Here is a 27,110-nt window from a genome sequence, read left to right as displayed (position 1 = left end):
CCCACTTGCACGGTACGGCTCTGGTAGACCTATTTATTGTCAGAAATACTTGGAGTGTAGTTCTTTGTTTTAAGATTTTCAGTAAGTTCTACAATGTCTATGTATTTACTGTTTATTACAATCCTAATATCGATGATTCAATAATCTCTTGGAAAGGATTAGTATGGCTCTGTGACGGGATCCAAAGCCTTCATTCATTACCTGTGGAGACTGCAATGCAAAGCAGTGAGTGACTTAATTCAAATTCCACATATCAACATGGCCGGTCTGCTAGAGTTTTGGGTATCCTCTGATTTTATCCATGTAATTGAGGAACCCACACATATTTCATATTCAAGGTCTGCGAGTTTATAGGCACTTCTGAACATTGCGCCACTGAGATGGACGTATCTGTCAATCAGTATATTCCTAATGCCACCAGTGGAAAAATGGTCTGTCTGAAATCTAGAGCCAATTGGGATCACATTGCTGAAGCTTGTCATGCGCTTAATATTTCACATACTACATCAGATCCAGATCCCAAGAAGTTTAATGAAATGCTGATGACACTTTTAATAAGGTATGTCCATAGAAAGTTCATAAAGATTAACCCTCACAGGCCGGCTAAATATATATTAAGCACACCCCTAGACTGGGCTAAATTTAAGGCTGGCCAATTTAAACAAAAATACATTAATGGAAAGAGGAAGATACACACATGGTATAAGAACAAAAATTCTAAAAAAATTTCTGTATCTTCCACAGCCTCTTTTTACAAAAAGACACATCATAAAAATAAGGTAATTTTACCAAGTTATGTGTTTTTTCCTAATATATATATTTTTTTATTTTACTTTGTCAAATTATAATTACAGCATACGCAACATCATAACGGATAAAAATTAAAATCAGTAACAAAATCTGAGCATATTTATTGTAAAATATTTACGACTTATCCTTGGATGGGAAGTTGGGACATTCCCCTTTACCACCTCAAGCGAGACTAAATCTCTCCCAGCTTACTCAGATCCTTAAGAGTTGTCAATAGCAATTTATGGCACACTGAACATTTTTCCTGCAAAATTTGTTCCAAGTGTATGGCGTGAAATCTTGAACATATATGTATGTCTACCAAGATTAGTAGATTCTATAGATTATGTAGACACAGAATCTTTGCAGATGAATGCAAGCTTAGTAATAGTGTCTGTTCCAAAGAATGGCATATCTGCAGACTGCAGTAACTACAGGGCAATTCCTTTCTCCCTGTGCTCTCCAAAATTGCTGAAAACTTATTTTTAGGAAACTTTATAGGTATATAGAATCCCAAGGATTGTTAACTATTAGTTAGAACTGTATGCATATAGGAAGCAGGTGAGTACTTGCAATGCTCATTTGGATTTGATATGCCATTTGCAAGAGAACCTTGATAAGAGTTTTGAGTGTAGAGTAATTCTAATAGACTTTTAAGTGCTGCTTTTGATTTAGCTAATCATAAGTGGGTGGATAAGTTTAAGATCTCCTTACTGGCAGGCAGCAGCAAGTTGCTGTTGATGGGATCTTTAATAAACCAAGAGCTATTATGTCTGGAGTTCCATAGGGTAGCGTTCTTGGTCCACTGTTATTTTTAGTGTGTACAAATGATTTGGTTTTGGCCTGGAAAACAAGGTTGTTCAGTTTGCTGATATGTTACACTTGTGGGTGTAGTAAAGTCTCCACTTATGAGAATGAGAAATGAAGCTGCCCTTAATCTCAATTGTGTCATGGAGCGGATTTGTGAATGTAGTCAGTGGAGTATGACGCTGAACTCCAGTAAAACTAAAACACTATTGATTAGCATATCTCATATTAATTTTCCACCCCATTTTCCCCTTCATGTGAATATGGGACTCTGCTAAATGAGTCTGATTGTCATTAACTACTTCACAATAAGTCCTCCCTTTATGGGGTTGATATGAAATTGTATTTCTTTACTCTCTTGTGCCTTATGCTCTTTGGGCCAAGAATCCCATCTGGTCTAAGTCTTCCTATACTCCTTTTGTACAAAAACTTCTGGGCAGTCCTATCTGTCCTTGTCCTGCCACTTCCTTATCCACTACATTTTTGACTGAGCATTAAGGCACAATAATGGCACAATAATTTATGACCATTACAACCAAATGATGGTTGTAATTCACTCACTTTAATCAATATTACTATATACCTGGTGTGCTTCCTTTTCCATGTAATTAAAACAATCATGAATGAAATTGTCAACAGTATATTAAATGTCAATAATATTAATGCTACTAGCTCATTATTACAGGTTTACAATCCTTTGTCCAAAATTCTAAAACAAAAAGCTCTAAAAACTGAAATTTTGTTTGTGGAGGGCAGAGCACCATCAAGCATTAAGAATGATGAAACGTAATACCGTTTACAGTCCCCTAAGTGTGAAAATTAATGTGTTTACCTTATATACTCTTGCAACATGAAACATTCTCAAGTGTGTATATGTGTGTTTAGGTTGTTATGCTGTCAGATATCATTTGCAAAAGTCAAATACTGTAATAGTTGCAATTATATTTCATGTATAATTGTCATACTATTACTGTGTTGTATTATAAAATGTGTGTGTGTGTACGGCTGCAATTATATTTAATGTGTAATTATCATATCATTATTGTATTATAAGGCATGAATATAGCAATCACGCGCCATTTGCTTTCTGGTAATGTTTAAATTTTTGAAATCATCAGCTGCTTACATTTTACTGATAACATCACTGCCATTAGGTGCTAAATGAAAAAGTATTACGGAGATAAGTTTTTTCGCAGACTATCAAAGCCGGGTTTGAAAAATGACAAATCTTAAATCAATTTTTATTTTTCATAACTAACAAACCTGAGGTCTTTACATAAGGGGATTTTCTCAGTGCATAGCTGGAGTCCGGTTATTAACAGCACAAGGTTTTGTTGGCAACGGGAGATAGTCAAAGCAGATGATGTTTTCGCCTTTTCCAAAATGTTTTGCAGCCTGAACATTATTCACTTCTTCAGCTACAACCTTAAATTTTTTAGTATACTTTCATAACACCCTCTTCTCCATTGTGTGAAGTATGAATAAAATTTTACTTTATTTCTATTTATGGAAAACACCACTGATAATTAGCAAGTTCTTAGCAAGTCAACATCTGTGACACACCTCTTAATGTATGTTAGTTACAGTAACTATCAACACCAGCTGTTTCTCAATGTTAAATGTGGTAACTAACATCGGCAAACAGCTGTTTCTCAATTTCGGTGTTCATGCCAGTATTAGCTGCTCTTTTATATCAGTTTTTGGCATGTAACAGTAACTGGCTGTTAATTACAAGAAATAGTAGTGAATTTTTCGATAAGCCACAAGTTTGGTAAGCCTGGTTGAATATACGAAGATCTGCATTTAACTTACTGAACATTTGCTTCAGTATCTATTAACCTATTAATTAGTTGCAAGCTTAGATATCATATGCATTATTAGTGGAATCTACCAAAACTGAGACAGGCATAAGGAGCCCACCTAGTATATTCTCCCAAAAAAGAAACTCTTACATTAAGCATAGTCTTGCGTAATCTATTGAAAATGCATCTCGCACTATACATAACTGATGAAATCACGTTCAGATAAAAAAATTTAAGGATCGCATGATGCACGAGTATATATGGAAATTACAGTTATTTTTGATGATGTATATTTTTTAATCTAACAGCAAGTTTTTGTCGCCTATAAAGTGTACCTGTGTATTTTACAGAGCAAGCTTCAGTTCCAAGACCTGAAAAAATCCAGACTCTGAAACGCAGCCGGCCCAAAGGGTTTTGGAGAAGGGATTGTAAACCTGTACCCACTACTCCTTATAAGAAATACTCACCCATTAAATCCTGGTCCACCAGGACCACCTCTGCCTCTAAATCCTCCACCACGCCCTCTTCCTCTGAATCCTCCACCACGCCCTCTGAAACCATTCTGTGGGCCACTCTGGCCTGGGGGGCCACCAGCATCATTATCCATTTTTATGTGGTATCTGTAAATAATAAAAGCATGTCATATAATATTACTAATTAACTTAACATGACAAATTTTTAATTAATTTGTATTTTTCATAGCTAACAAACCTGAGGTCTTAACATTAGGGTAAATCTTCTGGTGCCAGCTGGAAACCGGTTAAAAAACAATAAAAATCGTACGTATATGCAAGGAATCTGTGGCACCTGGCATCTAATATGCAGATGAGGTGGCAGCAGGTCAGAGACCTAGCTGGAACCTCATGACACATCAGAATTTCTTCCAACCCAGGATAAGACACAAGAGGGTATAAGTGGGGGTCTATCTCTGAAGAAGCCAGGCAGCGAAGCGGGAACATGGGAATCCTCGCACACCAGGACACATGCATTGGCGCTCACAGGGCTTCTTACTCTGATTAGTAGAAAGCATGATAACACCACAAAACACAGACACCCAAAAACACAACACACCCAACAGGAAGCTATCACAGGCTTAGGGCAAAAACTGGCTTGGGGAAAGGAGAGCAAAGAGAATGTCCACTCTCCAAGGCAGTTGAAGAGACTGAATGCGTCACGAGGTTCCAGCTGGGTCTCTGACTCGCTTCCACCTCATCTGCGTATCAGATGCCAGATGCCACAGATTCCTTGCATATAGAATTTTTTATTGTTTTTAAACCAGTTTTCAGCTGACACCAGAAGATTTACCCTAATGTTAAGACCGAAGGTTTGTTCTGTATATGAACAATGCACAAGTAGCATAAATATCTTTTTCAATCAAAATATGAGATATCAAGCATATAAGAACTTATCGTGTGATCAGTTACATGAATATACTATTTACAAAGGTTGGTTATTCATGGAAATTATTAACATTGGAGCTGGTTCATACTGAAACCATCCACATTAGGAGTTCACCATTTCTAATGTTATGATTAACAAAAGAAAAGCTAATACTGGAAGCTTTATTCTAGTTTTTGTTATCATATCTACTTTACAAAAATGTCAGCACTTGATGTTCAAAAGGATAACAGAGCATGGGCCAATTCAGACAAACTCTGAACTATGGTGAACCAGATTCATCCTTCAGATTACAATTATCAAAAAAAAAATTCAAGATTCCTTATTTTCTTTAGGTAATGTTCCTCCATTCACCAATTCCTGGTAACCACCTCCAAATGTTCTGGGAACCTTGCCACTAGTTCAGATAGTGATGCCATTCTATACTATTTCCAAACCTCGTCATTTTAGATGTTTCCTCCCACGCTGCCAAATGTACAGTACTTGGTTGGAAGTGAATGTGTTTATTCCTTCTTAATCCTTAACCTTGGGAGCAATAATAATCCTTGTCTGGGGCTACTCTCCAATACATCCATGGTAAATCTCATAAGGTACTCAGATTATAAGGGTAATTGTAAGACAAGACCAAGAGAAAGAGTACAAAATATCATCATAATTTGTAACAAAACCTTTTCACAAAGCCTTCTGTGTCAGTTGAAACTCTACACAATTTTGTATTTTTCTATTAAATTTCTTTTTATTTCTACACTCACTTCCTTTCAGAGATCTAGCAATGTAGCTCAAAATCTGTGGCACATTTAAGAAAAGCATTAAGTCGTTACCCAGCGTACAATATTGCAAAGGGCCTTAAAATGATAAAAAGAAAATCTTGCACTGATTGTTTTATCATGCTTTAGGTCTGTAGCGCATTCAAACACTAACCAAACTGATAGATGTTTGATACGACAGTGGCATTCCCCACCCTTGCCTACCCAAAATGACAAGGTTTGGAAATACTATAGCTCTTGAACTCTCCTCTAAAAACAAATTGGCAGAAAATATAGAGCACATTCTCAATTCCTTGCTGTTCAACAAGAACCTCTTGTGTCTCCTTACAAGCTGTGATCATAAACTGTCTACCATACATCTCAATCTAACATCCTCTGACTGCAGATACTTATGTCAGAACCAAAATTAAACATTTCCAGGTAGGATATATTTAGTATTATCTCCTGTATCTATCACAGTTATATCATTCATTTCTTTATTTATTACCTTTTCATTTAGTCTCAATAAATCAAGATACCATTGAAAACAGGTAGCAAAGAATCATCTACATTACTATGAACTTGGCAAACTAAACTTATAAGGGGCATGGTACTGTATACTCAGCCAGGCAAAATTTGGATTTTAATAACGCAGAATAAATTAGGCTCATTTCTCCTTACAGGCTTAACTCTTGTCATATACACACCTTAATTTTGAGGTCTTCCTCTTCACTCCCCCCTTGCTAAAGAAATTGGAGAAAAAAAGTTTTCCATAATTTTTCAATAAAGTTTTTGCAGGCTCACAAATGGAAAACTGTCAAATTTGTCAATGCTTAATTTTCAGTACTCCATGGCCCAAACAGGAAGATTCATGTTACTCATGTAGCCTAAGTCTCACGCATCCGAATATCCTTCACTCACCTGTTGTCACCAAAGTCAGCAGCCTGTGTTTATTATCAAAGAATTTCCAAAGGAGAAAATTCCCACAGACATTAATTAGCAATAGTTGACCCCTGGTATTCACTGGGGATGTGCACCACAAACCCGGGCGAATAGCTAAAATCCATAAATACTTGACACCCCTCTAAAAATGCTTATTACTATCTATTTTGATAGTTCAAACAGCAAAATACACCCTTAAAAATTCTTATACCTGAGTATTCCAATAATTTTGAAACAAAAAGTGCATTTAGTCACAAAAATATGAAAATATAGCAATTTGTGAATATTTTTCCATGAAAAAATACCATGAACATTCCCCAGAGAAATCCGTGAATAGGCAGGGGTCCACTGTAGTCAACTTGTAAAATGCAGATCACACCGCATAGTTAACCTAGTGATGCACCAGGCTTCAACTAGCCCAGTGAATCTGGTATGGACCTCACTCGACAAAAACTGCAACTAGACTGATGACCAAGGCATGAATTTGGGGATGAAAGTTTGTAGACGGTATCATTTTGTGTTAAACCATTACAGTATTGTATTTCTGAGCTGAAAATATCCAAACAGATGCAGAGTAGCGGGTCAGGGCTACTGTAACCCTAGTAAGCTATGCGTTTTTGTAGTAAGCATTTCAGGGGGAATCAAACCCAACCAGAATTACCTTTACCTAACTAACCATCGACGCCACGTTCTATCTTGGTCAGGGTGGGGGGTGCTTCTTCCCCTGGACCCCTACCTCCCAAGTAATTTGTGACCCCTCTATTCTGCATTCTATTCTGGGTGGTATGCAGAGTGGGGGACACAGGGTTCAACACTGGTACTTCACCTCCCAAGTGCCATTCCGCTGATCTGTATCTGATATTCAGTGTTACTTCTGAGGTCAAAGCAAGCTGGGGAAAGTCAGGGCACAGCACCCTAGGTGAGGTTAGGAAGATAAGGTCTGGTTAGGTCAGGAAAGGTTAGCTTTGGCACATAAGGTTGGATTTCTCACGCCTAACCTCGTCTTCCTATTCCCTAATATGCAGAGTATGGAAACAGGGCTATCCAGTGTTACCAGGGGGTTGAGGAGGGGGCGAAGACCCTGCCCCTGGCTAGGTCAGGGCACGGCGCCCTAAGTGAGGTTAGGAAGGTAAGGTCTGGTTAAGTCAGGATACAGCATTCAGTACAATTTAAAACTGCTGCCGCAGCCTGGTTCCCGCCAATCGCCAAATGGAATACTGACCATCTTTTGTCCGTGTCTTTGTTCATGTTTATGGAATTTACCTTCAGTGTTTTACGTCATCCGTTCGTCCCCACATGACTGGTCCTAGTACTAGCCTATACTCGATGCCCATTTTGCACAACTAAAGGGTGCATAAGCCACTGTAGCAAGCCTTAGCCTATTTCAAGTTTTATAATGGGATGTTTACAAACTAATGTTACGCACTCGGGTAAGGTCCTCGTACCCTCTGGTAGAAGTGGTCGGTCGGGTCATTTGCAAAGGAATCGAATAGGCCTTGGTCAATTCGTAAGGCCTAAGGATTTTAATAGGCTTAACATTTTTTTTTGGAAATGTTGGCTACCAGCAGGCCAAACTCACTGATATGTGAGGGGATCAAGCCTCCTGGAGGCTTTCGTAATTGAAATGCCGCATGCGGCACGGGACGTGAATTGTCCCCCTAGGCCTACGGTGAAGTGACACGCGAACCACTGGAACTGTCACGCTTGGAATCGAGTCTTAGAGCCAAAAGGCGTCGCCATCCACTTCCGGGTTTATATTTTATGATATATAACGACAGTTCCTTTATCCGCGAGGTCTTACGCCTTCCGGAAGATAAGAAGCAGCTTCACAGCACCTCTCCCGCGCTGTATAACTAGGCCTATGCACAAGGACGTACTCGATTACCCTCCTGCCGATAATAAAAGAACGCTTAAGTTTAAAGCAGCAGTTAACTAAGTTATGGAGTGCCCGTCCCGAAATGGCTCTTCTCTTTTCGTTCGCAAAAGGGCACGGCAGATATTTACCTTAATAAACTACGGAGACGAGCGGCAGTCTTTCAAAATGGAGTCTTTCGGCCGAAGAAGGGGAGCAGATGTAGTAGTAGGAACCCGAGTTCCTCTGCGTCCCGCTAGATGGGGCGCGTGCTGGAAAACATTGTAGTAGGTTCGGCCAGAGGTGGGGGATGAAATTCGTCAATGGATGACACGCTAATTGCTAACGCATTTTAATATATTCATTCGAAATGCAGCTCAAAGGATAAACTTTAGAATTTGCCAGGCAACCTACACATTTCAGTTGGGTAAACGTACCGGAATTAGGCCTATAACGACTTGATTTTTATTCCACGAATAAATTTATCAATGGATGGCCCGCTATTTAACGCATTTAATCAAAATGCAGCCCAAAAGACAAACTTTAGAAATTGTTCGGCATCCTTACTTGGAAAATAATAGATAGAAGTTAAGAAACAGTACCGGAATTAGGACGATAACTTCCTATGAAGGAAGTTAAATGATATATTGCTCTCAGGCAGGGGAGTCGAGAACGAAATTTATCAATGGATGACCCGCTAATTAGCGCATTTAATCAAAATGCAGCTTAAAGGATCAACTTTAGAAATTGTTCTGCAATCTCCTACACCTTTCAGTTGAGTAAACATACTGGAATTAGGCCTATAACGACCTTATTTTTATTCCGTGAAGAAAGCAACTGAGCCGATGTAGTGTTCCCGGGCAGGGCAGTCGAGAACGAAATTTATCAATGAATGACCCGCCAGTTATTTACGCATTTTAACATATTCATTCGAAATGCAGCTCAATGGATCAACTTTAGAATTTGGAAAAAGCAGATAAATAACCCTACCGGAATTATACCTATAATGACTTGATTTTTATTCGTGAAGAAAGATAAATGATATAGCGCTCTCGCGGCAGGGCAGTCGAGAACGAAATTTATCAATGGATGACCCGCTAATTATTAACGCATTTAATCAAAATGCAGCTTGAAGGATCAACTTTATAAATTGTTCGGCAATCTCTTACACCTTTCAGTTGAGTAAACGTACCGGAATTAGGCCTATAACGACTTGATTTTTATTCCGTGAAGAAAGGCAAACGATGTGTTGGTCTCGGGCAGGGCAGTCGTGAACGAAATTCGTCAATGGATGACCCGCTAATTAGGAAAATAATAGATAAATAACCCTACCGGAATCAGGCCTATAACGGCTTGAATTTTATCCCATCAAGAAGGGTAAATAATATAATTAATGCTCTCAGACAAACCACTCGAAAACGAAATTTATCATTCGTTCAAAAAGCAGCTCAAAACTCAAAATACAACCTTTAGAAAGTGTGTAGTATCCTACACCTTTGGAAAATAAACGATAGAAGTAAGGTAAACGTACCGAAATTAGTTCTTTAGCAAACCAAGACCTACTGTGTCTGGAGTCCCATGGGGTAGTGTCCTTGGTCCACTGTTATTTTTAGTATATATATACAGGTGATATGGTTGTTGACCTAGAAAACAATGTTCAGTACGCCGTTGATGCAACACTTGTGGGTGTAGTAAAGTCTTCATTTAGGAGAAATGAAGCTGCCATCAGCCTCAGGAATGGTGTAGTTGGTGGCCAGTCGGTGGGTATGAGGCTGTCAGGCTCAACTCCAGTAAAACGAAAACACTATTGATTAGCAGATCTCGTACAGATATCTCCACCCCAGACTTTCCTTCAGGTGGATGGGACTCTGCTGAATGAGTCTAAAGGACCCTATACACTCAACGATTGTCTGAACAATTGTCGTTATCCACACACACACACTATTCAGACAGTGTGAACGCTCTCCGTACCGATTTCAGTCTGAACAAAGATTTTGTCTCGAGGAGACATAGCTGTGTATGACAGACAAAAGTCGCAAGCCAGCAACCTGGTCGTGACAGATTCCCTCGTTCAGACCACGAAACTCCGCCCACTTTTGCATTCAGACGCCCATATACAATGTTTTTTAGAACGTCACAGACAACCGTACATACAGTCGTTCAGTGTATGGGGCCCTTAAATTAAGCTTTAACTTTTCTAGGACTTCAGAAGTTCAAGCCAAGGTGCAGTCTGTTACTACCCTAGTACAAATCTCCTTTTATTGTAATAACTTACTTACATTTTTATTTATTCATTTATTTATTTGTTAATTTGTTTGTTTTTCTAATAACTGATCTCCTCTTTTTGTATTTTCCATTACTTCTGTCACTTGTTACGAATGAACTATTCTTTAGAAGCTTGAATTTCAAGTCAATGGCCTATGCGGTGGGTTTGTTCCATATGAATAGGGTTCATCTTCTGAATAACAACAACAACAACAACAACAACAACAACAACAACAACAACAACAACAATAATAATAATAATAATAATTCAAGCAGGTGGACGTTTTTTCCACTAAATTTCATTGAATTCCAACTAAGAAAACCTGTGATGGATAGTTTTTAAGCTTCTCTAGAAAGTAAAAGTGTCTAATTCTCTTTTGAAAGAAGAAAACCATCAATATGTTCTTATATGCAAGCGAATTTAAAAATCTCATGTAGACTATAAATCGCAATAATAATGATGTGCAATATTTATGAATACAAAAGTTTTATGCATAAGATGACATGAAAATTTTTGAGGAAGGAAAACTCTCCCATTTCACTGAAATGTTAAGGACATATTCGGTGCTGGCAAATGTTATAGTTGATGCAGTATTTCAAGAATTCGATAGTGCTGATGTAGGCTTAAGCAGCAGTTCCTTTAATCTAACAAAAAGGGTGGGAAATTAAATATTATACCCTGATGAAATATCTAAAATATGGGATAAAACAATTGCTCAATTACTACCTGTAAAAACACAAACGAACATGGCCTCTCAAATAGAACATAATGAGAACAGAAAATAGATTAAAATCCACTTAATACAAATATTACAGATATGAAATATTTAAATTTTCCATAACTGATATACTCTGCACAATGCTACCTAAGGTAACACACGAGCATGACGTTCTTACTATTACGAGTTACTGAGACAGAAACAAATCTTTGTCACTAGGCTTATGTATAATTTTCGTGATATTTTCGTTTGTTTACTATTTTTTCTAAGTATAATTCACTCTTCATTCAGAGGTTATAAACAGAAGTTCTCATTATTACCTGGCAAAAGTAATCTTCCTCTGAGGTTAGGATGCCTAAGAAAAGTTGCCTTTTGGCCTGTGAGATGCACAGTAAATATCCGAGACTTATTTCATGTTAAAATAGCCCCTCCAATGCCCAGGACAGATGCTGCTTAAGCTTCCATAAGGTGTTGCTGCTTTACTTTAAAAAATTAAAAAACACTCAGCCTTAGGTCTTCTATGTAAACAATAGTGACAAAGACCACATCCTTCCAAAAAGATGTCCCCATAAGCCCAACCCACAAAATACCTCGAGCTGCTCACTAGTCGTCAAGAGGTTGTCAAGATTACACCAGTGAGTCTCGGCTATCAAAATCAAATACTGTAACTGGTTGTTGATGAGCATATGAAGTCAACTTAGCAAGCATCAACACCACCATATTACATATTGTTCACTGTCCCAGCATACATACACAGCAGTTATCACCTTTGCCATGATTTTGTCCACCTTCAACTCTTACGATGATGGTATATATTAGACTGGCAAAATGTTAATGCTAATTGTACACCTTCTCTCCCGATAATTTCGTTGATAAAATGAAAACCTCGTGTCAACTGGCTACCCTCCAACAAATAAAGAAATTATTGGACAACTGTCATGTGCCCTTCTTGCCACGGAAAAAGCAATCACCAGATAAACTGACAACAATAATAGCTATAATAAACTTCACAAATTCTCTTCTATTTCTTTTCTTGCTCTGTATTTCCGTGCTATATAGAAAATGACAGAATTTCACATTAATGTGGATTTTATCTGGAAGGTGACTTATTATGGCTGCTCAACTCTTGTCCAATATCCACTGGGGCATCAAACTCTCTTGGAAAGCTTTCACTGGAATCAAAACGACAAAGGAGTCACTAGTAATAGTCCATAATCAGTATATAAGTTCACCTAAGGGTGAATGGCACTAATATAGATTAGCATCTCACCATTAGAATTGCTCGATAGTCATCACCTTGACATAAACCTAGCAAAAGCCAGCATTTTGAGGCCACTTATTAAATCAATTCCTGCATAGCTTTCTGTAGACAAATGTGCAGAGCAAAAAACATATGGACAGAGAAAGAGACAATTTAAATACTTTATTTTATTCATACACAATACAATAGTTTTATGACTGCTACATGTCATAAAATTTACCAAAACCCAACATGGCCCACCTAAAAAATTAAAAAAAGATTGTGCATTACATTAAAGTGTTGGGATACGCATTTTTAAAAGTCTGAGAGAGAGAGAGAGAGAGAGAGAGAGAGAGAGAGAGAGAGAGAGAGAGAGAGAGAGAGAGAGAGAGAGAGAGAGAGAGAGAGATACATGGTTCTGGCAAAAAAAAAATAAAATAAATAAAAAAATTGTTATAATAAAAATAACCTACACAAGCTTGTGTATGCCAAAAATGAGTCTTCTCCTTGATTGTCTCAAAAGTCTTACTGGAATAATTCGAGGTGAAGATGTGGGAGGAGGAGGGCATTGTAAATAAGACATCCAGACATGAAGGAATGTTTTGGAGATAGTCGTGCTTTTCTGTGTATGAGAGAGAGAGAGAGAGAGAGAGAGAGAGAGAGAGAGAGAGAGAGAGAGAGAGAGAGAGAGAGAGAGAGAGAGAGAGAGAGAGAGAGAGAGATAAAAAAAAAAACTTGTTGAAAGTCTGCTATAAAGATTATTCAACAGCATATAGAATTATCACATACATGGCTTACTCTTGGAGACAAAAATGCTCAAGTAAGCAGGATGAACTTGCTTTATAATGTATATTTATATATATATATTTATATGAATGTACTTCTAAGGCAGTTAAAAGTCAGCCTATCACAAATGACTAGCCATTTCCTGTATCTGGCATCCCATTCTTATCTCAAACAAGCATATGTGAACTCTCACTTCACAAGACACATTAAATGGATTCTTTGGGCCCCCAAAAAAGAGAGAAAAAAGGAAATTGTGTTATTTCTTGATGTAGATTCTCTACCACAGATGCCTAAGGTCTCAGAAAGTACAAATATTTGCAGAAAATGCAACCATAAAGTAATGTAGAGTTATACAGTACATGCTATGCTTATTAACAAACTAATATAGTACTATAAGACTACTGTATTTGCAAGTATAATTGAAATCATTGTAGGCCTAATTAAACCTTTTCATAACAAGCACAGACAATAATGTTATGATAACAAATCTCATTAAGTAACAGGAAAGCAGATTCTTAAAACTACCGACATCCAGATCATAGTCACTACTGCCACTGAGCTATTTCCTCAAGTTTTTGTTATCCTACAGTAATTTGAATGCTAAATATACCATACTGATTTTACATTAAAATCATAATGACACTTTGATCACCACAGAATTTCTAGATCTTTACATCCAAGGTTTATTTTAATGAAGTGACTAACCTGTGACTAGGAAAAATTATCACAAACATGTTTTAGCACAGCAAAGGATTCAAGTTACTATTGCTAGAATATTTTAGGAAATCAAATTTTTTATGGATTAGCAAAACATTTTACTACACGAACTATTACACAGGAGCATTTACCGATATTTGTTTAATGTTTTAGTGATACTGGAACTACAACAAATGGGAATGACCACAATAACAAACACCAAAACAGAAAGTCTTTGGTGATAACTGAGAATGATTAATCATTCTCTTAAGTCTTCTTTGTCTTCAATAATGCAAAGTAGCTTTCAAAATATCAAAAAGCTGTTAAAAAAGAATGGTGATGCAAGATACTGTTAAAAATAAGAACTTGAGGCCAACTTAGTTTACCTGAAGGCTGTGTCCATCAAAATAAGGAGATACTAGATCTAGGAGTCTTTCTTCCTAAACGGTCTCTGGTGGTTTGGAGTTAGACATTAAAAATATAAGGAGTTTACAGCTAAAATATGCTTATGCTTTTATATAAGGAAAATAATACACAATTTACAATTCCAAAGCCAGCCTCTGGTGTACTTACAAAACCTTAAAAAGAAGGAAAAAAATTGATGCAACCTAGTAATATAATTTAAAAAAGAATGCATGGAAGCAATGGCTGAAAAACATGCGATGGACTGGATTTTACATTGGTAATATTCACATTACAGACAATATAAATAAGAAAATACAAATACTAAAAATAAAAAATGCATTTGTAGTAAAATGACTTACAGTACTATATTATTTTAATGGCTGTACAAATGAACATATATATCACCATACATATGGAAATTTAACATATTACACTTTACATTTTAGTGGTCAAATGAATGTACTGTACCCTAATCTATCACAAGAGTACATGATCCAACAACCCATCCACAGACTCAACAACTGTTTTCAGATTTTCCCATTCAACATTGCCATCACTTACTCAACTCAGTTTCAAGAGTAAAATCATAATTAGTACTGATGAAATGCACAACTGGCTTAGTCTGTGCCAAAATATTTCTGTCCAAAGTGGTTGGGTGCTACTGAATGGACCTCTGTGGTAAGAATATGCATCTGAAAAAAAAAGAGGGGCATGTATAAAAACCAACTTCATAGAGAGTTACTGGTACTATAGCTAAAACTTTACTAAACCTGGTGAGTTCAATGAAGAAATACTTTTTCATAACAAAAAACATATTCTCATAACAAAAAAACATATATGCAGAATCACATGACACACATTAAATTTTTATAACAAATATTCTTGCACAAACCCAACATTCATACAACAAAATATTCTTGTACAAACCCAACATTCATACAACAAATTATTCTTGTACAAACCTAAAATTCATACTGACTCCAAATCCCTTATTTCCACACAAAAGCAATCTGACTTTCTACTCTCTAGAAGGTTGTTTTGCAAGATAATAGTTTTTGCAGTTTGGTTTCTAGGTAAGTTTGCTTGTTTTGAATAAAAAAAGAAAAATAAGGAACCTTCTGCTTAAAAACCAATGCATTATTAAATAAAAGAAATGACCCTCGTCATTAACAGAAATGAAAGCAAATTTGACTGTATGAACCTTGTAAAGTTCTTAATGTAGTTTATCTTGCCCAAGATTTTATGCATAATTTTTTGGAAGAGAATTATTGATAGATAAAAACCTGGACTTCATATGAAATCTAAATAAAAGGTAATTTTAACATGAATACTATTCCTCAGATATCTTGACTTGATATGAGGAACAGATGTAATGTGCTTGTATTTTGGCTGTACTTTACAAGTTGTCTGGTTCTGGGGCTACATTGCTTTGAACTCAAAGACTGACTCAAGGAGCATTTAAAAGCATCATCCAAGGCTTTTACCATGAAAATAAGTTGGCTTTCCATGGCTGAGACTGAAGCCAATCCATGTATCTAACTACCATATCTACTACTAACAAAATATTTGCTTTTCATCAGTGCTCAATTACCCATATAGTTTTCCTGCCATATGAAATCTTCACAGAACTGAAACAATACTGAGGAAGCCTAAGCATCAACTGTTACATGGACCCATTGGGGTACCTCAAAGTTTCCATACTCTAAAATGCAAGTTACCCATGTATACTGCACACTGCTCTTAAAACAGCAGGTAACTGTTTAGTAATGTCAGTAACAAAATGTGCACAACTACTGATAAGTGTGCTTTTATAGAATCAAAATTAAACAGAGAAGCTAATACTGTAATACTGCTCTGAAGAGAGTAATTAACATGAGTTTATTAAAAATGACACAGAAATACTAATTCATAATGGCAACTGTATGATGCATGGTAGTAAACTCTAACAAGGTAGGGAGGCAAGTTCCTGCCACCTAGCAGATAAAAATTGTTCCACTGAATGTCGTTATGCAGTCAACAACCTGAACGTATGCATAAGGCTTTGTTTGATGCAGAGACTGCATAAAGTATTATGTAGTTAGGCTAGTTCACTTTAGGGTCAAATTCTTACATTTCAAGCATACATAGTTTTATAGAAAAAGGGAGTCAGCACACTACAACAATTACGCAATACCCAGTTCCACATACACAAGGTAAGTATGGAGAGTTGAAACATATATTCATTATAAGAAAAGGGATGTACCACATGATGATGATGACATCCTACAGAAAAAGGCAATTGCTCAAATATATTTTTATGCTAAACAAATTACTGAAAATACAGGGATACATAACAAGGTGAAGTGAAAAGTAATATGAAATAAGAAATATTGCATTTGTTGAACATTCTACAAAGGTGTGAGACTTAATCAAATTAAAAGTTAATAGTAAAAAATCTGTAATATATACTGTTATCAGGATAACTAATTTTTACAAATTAAACAAAATTAAAAATCAACATTCAGAGTATTACTGCAGCTTGCTCTGGCATACAAACCCACTGGGTTGAGAATTGCTATAATACAGTTAAGTGTAAAAAAAAGACAATATAAACATGAACATACAACTTACTTTGGGAAAAGCACTGGTTATAGTGCGTGCAGCAGCAGGCGTTGAGAATAGATTTAATAGAATGATGTTGGCCTCATCTACTGCATGCTCTTGTAAAACATGAACTGCCTTAATTACTGTATTACCTGAACCTGAAACAGCATTTGCAAATATATGATGAGAACTCTCACTTCAAAAATACAGTTTTTAGTTTTCTGTACAAGAAAACTATTGAGATGGTTATATGTTCATCATCCCTCCCTTCCTCCAATCATCAAACATACCAAATTGCAGCCCTCTAGCCTCAGTAATTTTTATTTTATTTAAGGTTAAAGCTAGCCATGATCATGTGTCTGGCACTGTTATAGGTGCCAACAACACAGGCCACCACCGGGCCATGGCTGAAACTTTCATGGGACGTGGCTAAGTTTCATGAGAGTTTCATACAGCATTACATGGTGCACAGAAAACTTGACTGCACTGAAGTTTCTTTGGCCCATTTTTAACTTGTTTTTAAGACATACTAGTTACTAGCAAGTTTCATGACTCACTGTTTTATAATACTGAACAAATATCTTAAAGGAAATGCAACACGAGGGTAATTATGTTTGCACATTAACCACTAAATACTTTACAAAAAAATTTGAATTCAAATTTTGCAGTACAGTACACATATTCAATGTTTAAACATCATAGTCACCAGCCCTGTACAAAAATAACAATCACTGCCCTATTTGAGCCTATTAATTTGTAGGATCGCCTTAATCAACATCTAGCATGATGATGGTTTTGCTCTCTCCTCACATGAGACATGTACATCAAGTGGATGTACAGTTCCAAGTCTATCATTCTCTTTCCTAAATTAAAGCTTCAGTCTGTGTCATCACATCCTGATCCATGGGCTACACTAATGGCCAAGCATTGGGCAGCAATCAAAATGCATCCACTCTTTCAAATCAAAACAAAATAATGGGTGGGTAAGTTGTTCTACATAGCAAATAATGGCATGCACACAAATATGTACTTGGTGTCTCTATTTCTTACATAATTCTTAAATGGCTCTTATCCAACTTTTGGCTAGAGATTTAAGTTGAAATGATGGATGCCTTGATGTGGACCAGTGCTGCTCTCCAAAAATACCAGTCTCATCAGTTACAAACCTAAGCTCGATCAAGACCTTTTATCAACTTCCAGAACATTCCCCAAACAAGGGTAACATCCGTAGAAGTGCTGCCTGATCTGCCAAATATATGACGATTAGAGAGACCATGTCACCTGTTCAGCAAAGCCATCTACCCAAGGCTTTGACTTATTTAATGGGTTTACCTGTCAACAGTAAGTTCAAAATACACCAGAAAATCTGATTTGCCTAGTGTAATGCTGAACATTCATAACAAAGCATAAATCATGCAAACAAATTGAAATTAGGAGACCTTACTGCTACTGTATAAGATGTTAACTCTGAAATGGGTCTAGTAAGTGGTAACTGCCACATTACCTTTTATTTCAATCTGGATGAACTTCCAACAGGTGGGACAAGTCATTTATGTAAAATAATGATTCAGTGTAGGTATGTTGGTCAAATGGAAAACTGCGCGAAGGGAAAAGTCATACTAACCTAAAAGGCTTTGGCACTAATTAATTATGAAAGGATAAACCTAGCATACAACTTTTCAAAACAAATTTTTTTAGAATGCCAGCTTTTGCAACACTAAAAAGAAACTTAAATTACAGCTTATGATTTTCAAAATTGCCTTATAGTTAAGGGGACTAGGAATTCATTACAAAAAGCTCGGGGCAGGACAAGCCATTGAGATACCAAAAGGAAGTCTCATCTCTCCTCAGATGAAATAAGAGCTGTTTACATTCTCCTGGGTACACTGGTATACCTCCAAGGAGACAGTACTTTTGACATATGTTATGAGGACAATTGATTCAAAATTATCCTGGTATTACATAGGAATGAGGAGACCTCATGGGAGGACAGAAAACAAAGGATGTAAGGCAATGGAGGCTGGGATTACACGGACACTGTAAAGAAGCTTAAGTACAATGTACAGAGCCATATGTAAGGTAAATTTGGCATGTGCTACTATAAGAGTACAGCTAGATCAAAGTTAAAATTCTTATACTGGGGGGTTCACTGGCTTAAAAAAGACCACTATTGTAAAGGCAAAATACAGACATGATTCATGTACCCATAAACATCTGTTCACTTTTCAAATACAGTTTACTAATACAATATGGCACAACTCCAGTATATATAAGGTAAGAACTTTGTGGATAATCCATTCAAAGGACAAAGATGAAAATTAAAAACTGAAAGCAAGCTCAGTTACTTACTCATGATAGGATACATAAGAAGAACTTTCCGCTGAGAAATGTCCTCGGGGAACTTTGCATAAACAACTTTAGCCTCGTGAGTATCAAGGTCCGACTCCACTAAAATCTTGCCTAATCTAATGGAACGACAACAGGAACGCAACCCCTGAAATAACGAAAACATCTAATGTTTCACCAAATCCATGAGTGGAATAACAACAGAGGGGTTTTTGGGATCTACATTAAAATTTTCTGCCTTCATTTTTCTCTACTACCACTTTACAGATCTAATGAGAAACAATTTCTTTTTGTTGCTTAAACACAAGTATCTTTTTAAGTACAGACACTAGCCTACTTACAAACATTCAAGTTATGAACATTCAGAGATACGAACTAAAGTGATCATAAATTAAAATTGTGTTCACTAAGAAACAATTATCATAATTTATCTAGGTTTTATGTATCATTCATATTAATAAAGTACTGTACTCCATAAAATACAGTACAGTATTGACTTTTCATCATATTGTACTTAAATAGGCATGGAGACCAACTTACAAACATTTCAAGATACGAATGGCCGTTCGGAACGTAACTCGTTCGTATGTAGGGTAGTGTCTGTACTTAGCTGTGTACAGTGAAAATGCATATAAATATATTTCTTTTCTTTCAATATACACATTTAATCCTTAGATTCAAGGATTATGCTATAAAAAAACACTGCTTTTATACCCTCCCATTGTTTTTCAGAAACACCAGTACCCATTATAGCTCATTTCCAGGATCATAGCATAATTTTCCTTCATAGAAAAAGAATATAGAATTGATAGCTAATGAGTGACTCCTATTTTCCAAGCTAATAACAAAACCTGTGCAGATGCTGATGTAAAAGTCAAGACAGCTTCAGTTCCCTGATGTTGTTCACCAAGGCTGTGACTCACCATATCTAAAAGCCAGATACTACACAATTCACTGCTTCGGTGAACTTTAGTCTTCTTGCCCTGCACTTCTATCAAAATTACATTAAAGGCTCTCTATAGGTCCATGTAAGCTGTGCACAAGTTATTCATTCAACTCTCAATCCTCCCTCACAATTGTTTAACAATAAAAGTGCCATTCATCCTCCCCTTGTCTTAACCCATAATGCTTTTCCATCAGTCTCATCCTCCCCTTGTCTTAACCTATAATGCTTTTCCATGTCTTTCAGTCACCTACCTTATTTTCTCAATCAATATCTTGCCATACACCTTCCCTGGGATATTACTGAATATCAAGTTCTTAAAATTCTTAATCACGTTTACCATGGTCACCCTTCAACAAAGGGACAACCATTCCTCACACATCCTATTTCGGAACCTTTATCCCATACACATCCAAGTCAACCATGGTCACAGTTTCACCACCCCACTACAATACATACTTCATTTTTAATCCCATCAATTTGGAAAGCCTTGCCATTCCTCAAACTTTCAACTGCCCCTCCTCACACCTTGAACAGTCACCTTCATAAGCTCCCTTAAATTTACACTAACCCCTTTTGTAGGACTCTTCCATCATTCACATTGCTTCTCTTCTGTTCTTCACTTTCAAAGAGGAGAGAGAGAGAGAAAGAGTCTTACCTATGCCAGGCACCTACCTTTGCTACCTAGCAAACCAAGAAGAGAGAGAGAGAGAGAGAGAGAGAGAGAGAGAGAGAGAGAGAGAGAGAGAGAGAGAGAGAGAGAGAGAGAGAGAGAGAGAGAGAGATAAAAACTGCACCAACCTGTTCCATGGCTTCACCAGACCGGACAATGGCAACCCCACAGTTCCCTTTAACAAACTGCAACCCTTTGTATGTACAGCCTGTGGGTGTGGTGATGGTGAGATCTGAATAAGGCAGTTGGTTAAGGCCTTCTTCAACCACCAAACGAATCTGAAAGAAAAGACACAGAAATTTGAAAGAATTTCCAAAGTTCTGCTATTCCCATCACCTTTTTGTTCCTCAAGCAATTGGAATTTCATAAGTTCAAGCGAAGATGCAATGCATTACTACCCTAATGCAATTCAACTTGTATTTTGATATTTTACTTACTTTTTATTGATATACTAATTTATTAATTTATCTGTTTTTCTAATCACCAATCTCCTCTTTCTGTATTTCCCATTACCTTCTGTTAATTCTTTCGAGTGAACACCATATTCTTTAGAAGTTTGAATTTCAAGTCAATGGCCCCTGCAGGCTTGCTCCATATGAATAGGGTTCATCTTCTGAACAACAACAACAATAATAATAATAATAATAATAATAATAATAATAATAATAATAATAATAATAATAATAATAATAATAATAATAATAATAATATAATGAATACAAGAAATTAAGTTTTGAAAATCACAGGATGTAAAACAGTCCTATATTGTTCTTAACATCATAATTTTCTTGTGATTATGGCAAAGTTGTTAAGCAAGTATTTATAAATTTAAACTGAAACCCACTATCTACTTTACATGATCTAAAACATTCAAATGAAGATGAGTGGACTGGAATACAGATGAAATTCTCATATCAAAAGCTTTCAAAAGGAATTTTTTCTAAATATGCTAATGCAACACAGATCACTCTAGGTTCAAACCCACCTGTGTATTCCTGAAACAGTAAGTAGAGCATTGGTGCATCGCAACAAAATTACTGTAATTTTTTTGTCTAATATCATGGTCATCATGCTCCCAGGATTACCTATCTTTTGTCTGACACATAGAAAAAGAAAGACCCATTATGTGCATACACACACCCCTCTGGGCCCTTAAATATCTATCTCCAAAAGTCTGCCTTTTTGTAAACCTGAATCCCTGACATCTCTAGAAACATTATCTAGGTATTTGCTCTTCCAGCACTTATTACTTATTTGATTACAATTTTTCCTCAATGAACATCTATTTCAGCACTTAACACTTTATAGTGTTTTTGTTGTGGACAAAAATTTTATTTAGAGATCTGTTACCTAATTCCTAGTCTTCTTTGTGTGTTGTAATTGCTAATAAACTATTTAATCTTACACTGATCTATTCTGCCACTGCTTGATATTCTTCTGTTGTTATTTTTCTACTGCATAGAATCATCTTCTTACCTATCAATCACAAGGAATATCATTTACATCTTTAATAAGCAAATTCTACAGAAATTATGAATACAGTAATTGTAAAATATGAGGCACAAGTTTGTGAATATTCAAACGATATTTTTAAGAATGTCAAGAGGGGAACTAGATATGAATTCTTGACAGGTACATGCACTGATATCACTACCACCTGTATAATAGACTGACTCCATTCACTTGGGTGAGCAAAGGTTATCTGAGCATAATTTCCCTCTCACTCCAGTGTTTAGTTTTCACTTTGCACATGATCTAGAACCATCCACACACCTTGAGGTTTTATGCACTTTCATGGTTTTGTAGATAAATATACACACCCCTAAACTAAAGAGAGATATGTGGATAGGATAGGATTATTATATCACTCAAAATCATTAAGTAAACGTTATGATAACTTCCTACAAAATATATTTTGAGAAGTAAAAAATCAAGCAAGATAAAGGTGAAGTTGGGAATCAGGGTGGAAAATTATACAGAATGTGTAGAATTACGAACTGTCCTTTAATCTTCAAAAGAATCTTTTGTATTAAGTTAATTACGACAAGTCATATAAAAAAAAAGGCTTTTGTTGGTGTGCAATCACATGCAAGATAACACAAATACTACTATCGCTGAACTTACTAATCTATCAGCATAAAATTTGAAGTCACTTCTGGATGTATTTCTGGAAAAAACCAAACAGACCTGTTAGAGAAAGGTTATCTTTGCTAGACAAGGAACCAGAATTCCTGTATAAGACCTCTGAATAAAGTTCATAAATCACATGGCTAAAATAGTATATAAACAAAGGTATCATTGAAAAAAAAAACAAAGTCACAGAGATTCATTCCCGTATCATTAAACCTCACTTTTGCATGAGCATGACTGTTGTAATCAAACATGTCTGTGAGCTACTTTTACCTTTGGTATCAATGTACTGTAAATGTACCGTACACAATATCTTTAGGTCTTGAATATTAAAATGTTTTTGTTATTTGTAATATTTGTGGAGAGTAGATTTTATTCTTTATCCTGTTCTATTTGGGATGTCATGTTTGTACAATGTAACTTTTCAACATGATGTTATTCTGCACTTCTATTACTTCCAATTGTGGTGTTCAGTTTTTTCTTCGATAAAAAAATGTTGCTCAATAAGCCTACTGTACATCTAAAACTACTGTACCATCTGTAGTCCCATCCATTTGCATGTACAGAGACTGTGTTGGCCTAGAAAATTTCTTAAAAAACTGCTTGGCATGTTATACCATATAGCTTACTATGTAATCTGTTCCAAATTTTCCAGTTTACTGGCATGTCAACTTCACAAATCTTATTAAATATTACAATCCACGAACACGAAAAATACTACAAAGTATTTTAAAAATAAATGAACTGAAAACTATAATAATCAAAATACTGTAACAGCCAAAGTTATGGTACTTCAATGTGCTAAGACAACTGAATGTGAGCAGTGCACAACTAAAAAACCATCAGCTAATAATCGTGTGACCTTATGTATAAGTTCTTACTTATTCAAAATTTTCTTAGACAAAATTTTTCGTGTGTCTTTAAGGCTAGAGTATCTTTGATGCCTGGAAATATGGTTTACACTTGAAAGATAATCTTTGAAAGTTACAGAAGTGTGTTTACAGTGAATTATAGAGAATAACACATACGTTATTTTTACGCACTGCAAGTCTGAACTGCCATGATGTTTTATGAAAATGCCGATGCTGGAAATGACACAGCATTTAGAAAATGCTGATACCAAAATTGATGACACAGGCAGATACAAATGAAATACGAGCACGCAAAATGTAGACCACTTCCACAAAGTAAACTGAATTTTGGTACTAGTAGGTAATTATTCTAAATGTTATATTTCATGTATTCTAAATACCTTTTTACTCAAGTTGATAATGTTATCATTTTTAGTGCAACAACATAACATTTAAGGTGACATGTTTTGTCTTTTGTAAGGAATGACGACTGATTCTGTGATTTGTAGTGAAGCTTGAAATTTGTCTAATTGACAACATCGACCTAGACATTCTGTAATGGTGTTGTGTGTGTGTGTGTGTGTGTGTAGAAGGTGTGCACTTGACTGTCTGTATGAAAAAAGTCAATCTACCATTGTAACTTATTTGATAATCAATGCATTAAAGTTAAAAAATGAACAGATGAATACATAGAAATATAAATTATTCACAGCTGTCATTGGAATTTCATTTATGTAAGCATGAATTCTATTGGATATATACTTGGGGTGCATTATAAACCTTTCATATGCTCTTACGTAAAAGTAAATGGTATGTCTTCGATAAGGAGCTGGGTAAGTTATAGTTAAGCGGTAAAGTACACGGTACAGCATATGTGACATATATTAAAAAATTTTCTAATCACAAACTGGCTCAGATTTTGTTTGTCTGATCTTGTGAACCCCTTCTTTCCCAGGATGTGATTTGTTTTATAAAGGAATACCACTCAGCCTTTCTTATTATTCTTTCTTTCACTCATTCAGTATCTGTTTTCCATTATATCAAATGATTCTTTTGTGGAAACCAGTGACCGAGTTACGTCAGCTGTTAGTGCCGTCATCAGTTCCTCGTTGGGCGAGTCGGCAGAGTTGTCGCCTAGCACTCGCTAGGCCCGAGTTCAAGTCTCCGGCCAGCTAATGAAAAATTAGAGGAATTTATTTCTGGTGATAGAAAGTAATTTCTCGGTATAATGTGATTCGGATTCCACAATAAGCTGTAGGTCCCGTTGATAGGTAACCAATTGGTTCTTAGCCAGGTAAAATAAGTCTAATCCTTCGGGCCAGCCCTAGGAGAGCTGTTAATCAGCTCAGTGGTCTGGTAAAACTAATATATACTTAACTTAGTGCTGTTATCTTGATGTGATAACACCATTAACTGCAAGTAAATCTAGTCCTATTCAGGTATTTAGGTTTAGAGTAATGTTTTACTAATTTTTTAGGCACCTCTGTCATGGGTCTAGGACCACTGGCTGTTGTTTTGAAGCTGTTAGCAACTGGATGAATTTAGCCTAGCATTTGCAAATTAGAATACCAAATTTACTTGCTTTGGAAGTGCTTTGTACTGTACTTCATTGCTTCTTTTATTGATTTACAATTTATCTACTCCAGGTCTTTTCCCAATTTGGGTCACACAAGTTTTTTTTTTATCTCTTCCGCATAACTGCTTGGGTCATGAGCAGATGCTATAGCTTCACACTCAAGTTTATATGCCTTATATCTTTTGTAATTATTTCTACAATGTGAAGTTGCCTTCTTATGCAATATTCAGTGTTATACATAAAATGCAGTATAGTTAAAAATAAAAAACTAAAGCAAAGTGCATGGATCTTTAAATTAATGTTAAATCCTCTTTGAAAAATATGACCACTGGCATCAACAATATGGACAGAAAAACTGCATTGTATTACCTTATAAACAAACTTTGTTTATAATGGATTCCGCATTAGTTCTCAAGCTCTGGAAGGATCTAGCTCTAGCAAAAGCAGAATTTCCCACCTAGAAACTTAAGGGATAATAATTTAGTTCGTGGTCACACTAAACTCTGGTAGTGAAGTTGACAAAAAATACCACCTGTTAATATGGCACTAGGTAAGTATTTGTCATTACATGAACTTGTACCTTCCTAGCCACTGGTTGCAAATTTGCATGAACACTAATTTTCTAGTTCACAAGATATTAGACCACATTGCTATCTCTCAAATAAAAGTGAGAACTTACTTATCACGGATGATGGTCTGAAGTTCCTTCACCTGACCATTCATTGGAATGAGACGAAAATATGGACCAAAGTTCTCCACTGGCTGTAAGCTCTCACCAGGGTCGTTTTTATCGGCATTCTTTAAAAAATAAAACAAAACAAAATCTTTAAAAATGTTAATGATCATTTTCACACGAAAATAAAAAGAATGAAAGATGATTTGGTGTGGTTTATACCTGAAAAATTTACTTAATGCTCCACACATCATTATCATATTGAACATTATTACAGTTTTAACAGTATGAAGGGTAACCATAGGTGAAATAAAAAGAAATTACTATTTAAAGATGAAAAATATCCTATAAATACAAACCACTGCTTTATCATTGCCATTTTATGTAATAGGTTGTTGACCTGAACAAGTGACTGAATTTATATTACTTTTTGCCAATGGCAGTTGTAATGTCCTTAGGAAATTTACTGTGTTGATTAATTCATGAGCGATGCATTAGGTGGGTGGTAAATACATAAGTGATCCAAGACAGACTTCCCTATATTGCAGAGGCACGGATATCATACCTTAAAAATAACTACCGTACACAATGTACAGAGCCGATGTATACAGTGGAGTAACATGGTCTGGTGTAGGCTATCCCTTGACTGCAGCAGTCATTTCAGAGGGAATACAACCTAACCAGACCTACCTTTATTTAAACTTACAGTACTTAGGACTTCATGCCATTACTCCCTGCTCCCCCCAAAAACCACCCTAAGTAAGCTATGACCCTTCCATCTGTATATTACCCCAATGTAAATACTGTATAGCTCAGTATACTGTAATACTCTCCACACGAAAACAAAATCTTTAACCTTTAAGATTGGTATCACAGTTCAAGCAAAGA

At 36.1% G+C, this 27,110-nt stretch overlaps 2 protein-coding genes across 14 annotated transcripts in view; both read right to left on the bottom strand.

Moving 5' to 3' along the window:
• The window catches only part of LOC136854014 (uncharacterized), a 40,945-nt gene extending 30,536 nt beyond the window's left edge, over positions 1-10,409 (bottom strand). For 2 of the 11 annotated variants that reach the window (XM_067129994.1, XM_067130002.1), the window contains exons 1-2: positions 8,489-8,647; positions 3,866-4,018 (exon numbers count right to left, since the gene is read on the bottom strand). In XM_067129994.1, the coding sequence (XP_066986095.1) occupies positions 3,866-4,005 (140 nt within the window). In that variant the 5' untranslated portion in view covers positions 4,006-4,018; positions 8,489-8,647. Of the gene's footprint in view, positions 1-3,865; positions 4,019-8,488; positions 9,608-9,867 lie in introns of those variants that run through there. The other 9 variants (XM_067130004.1, XM_067130003.1, XM_067129996.1 and 6 more) reach the window with 9 other exon arrangements.
• A 2,463-nt stretch (positions 10,410-12,872) lies between these two features.
• Positions 12,873-27,110, bottom strand: part of kri (krishah) — a 37,753-nt gene continuing 23,515 nt past the window's right edge. For all 3 annotated transcript variants that reach the window (XM_067129960.1, XM_067129961.1, XM_067129962.1), the window contains 6 exons: positions 26,229-26,347; positions 23,117-23,159; positions 21,121-21,270; positions 19,380-19,524; positions 17,058-17,188; positions 12,873-15,139 (listed from right to left, as the gene is read on the bottom strand). In XM_067129960.1, the coding sequence (XP_066986061.1) occupies positions 15,065-15,139; positions 17,058-17,188; positions 19,380-19,524; positions 21,121-21,270; positions 23,117-23,159; positions 26,229-26,347 (663 nt within the window). In that variant the 3' untranslated portion in view covers positions 12,873-15,064. The remainder of the gene's footprint in view (positions 15,140-17,057; positions 17,189-19,379; positions 19,525-21,120; positions 21,271-23,116; positions 23,160-26,228; positions 26,348-27,110) is intronic.

This window comes from Macrobrachium rosenbergii, chromosome 28, assembly GCF_040412425.1.
Source record: "Macrobrachium rosenbergii isolate ZJJX-2024 chromosome 28, ASM4041242v1, whole genome shotgun sequence".
Classification (NCBI taxonomy): Eukaryota; Metazoa; Arthropoda; class Malacostraca; order Decapoda; family Palaemonidae; genus Macrobrachium; species Macrobrachium rosenbergii.
The sequence above is the reverse complement of the archived record's forward strand: the minus strand, read 5'-3'. Positions and strand labels throughout refer to the sequence as shown.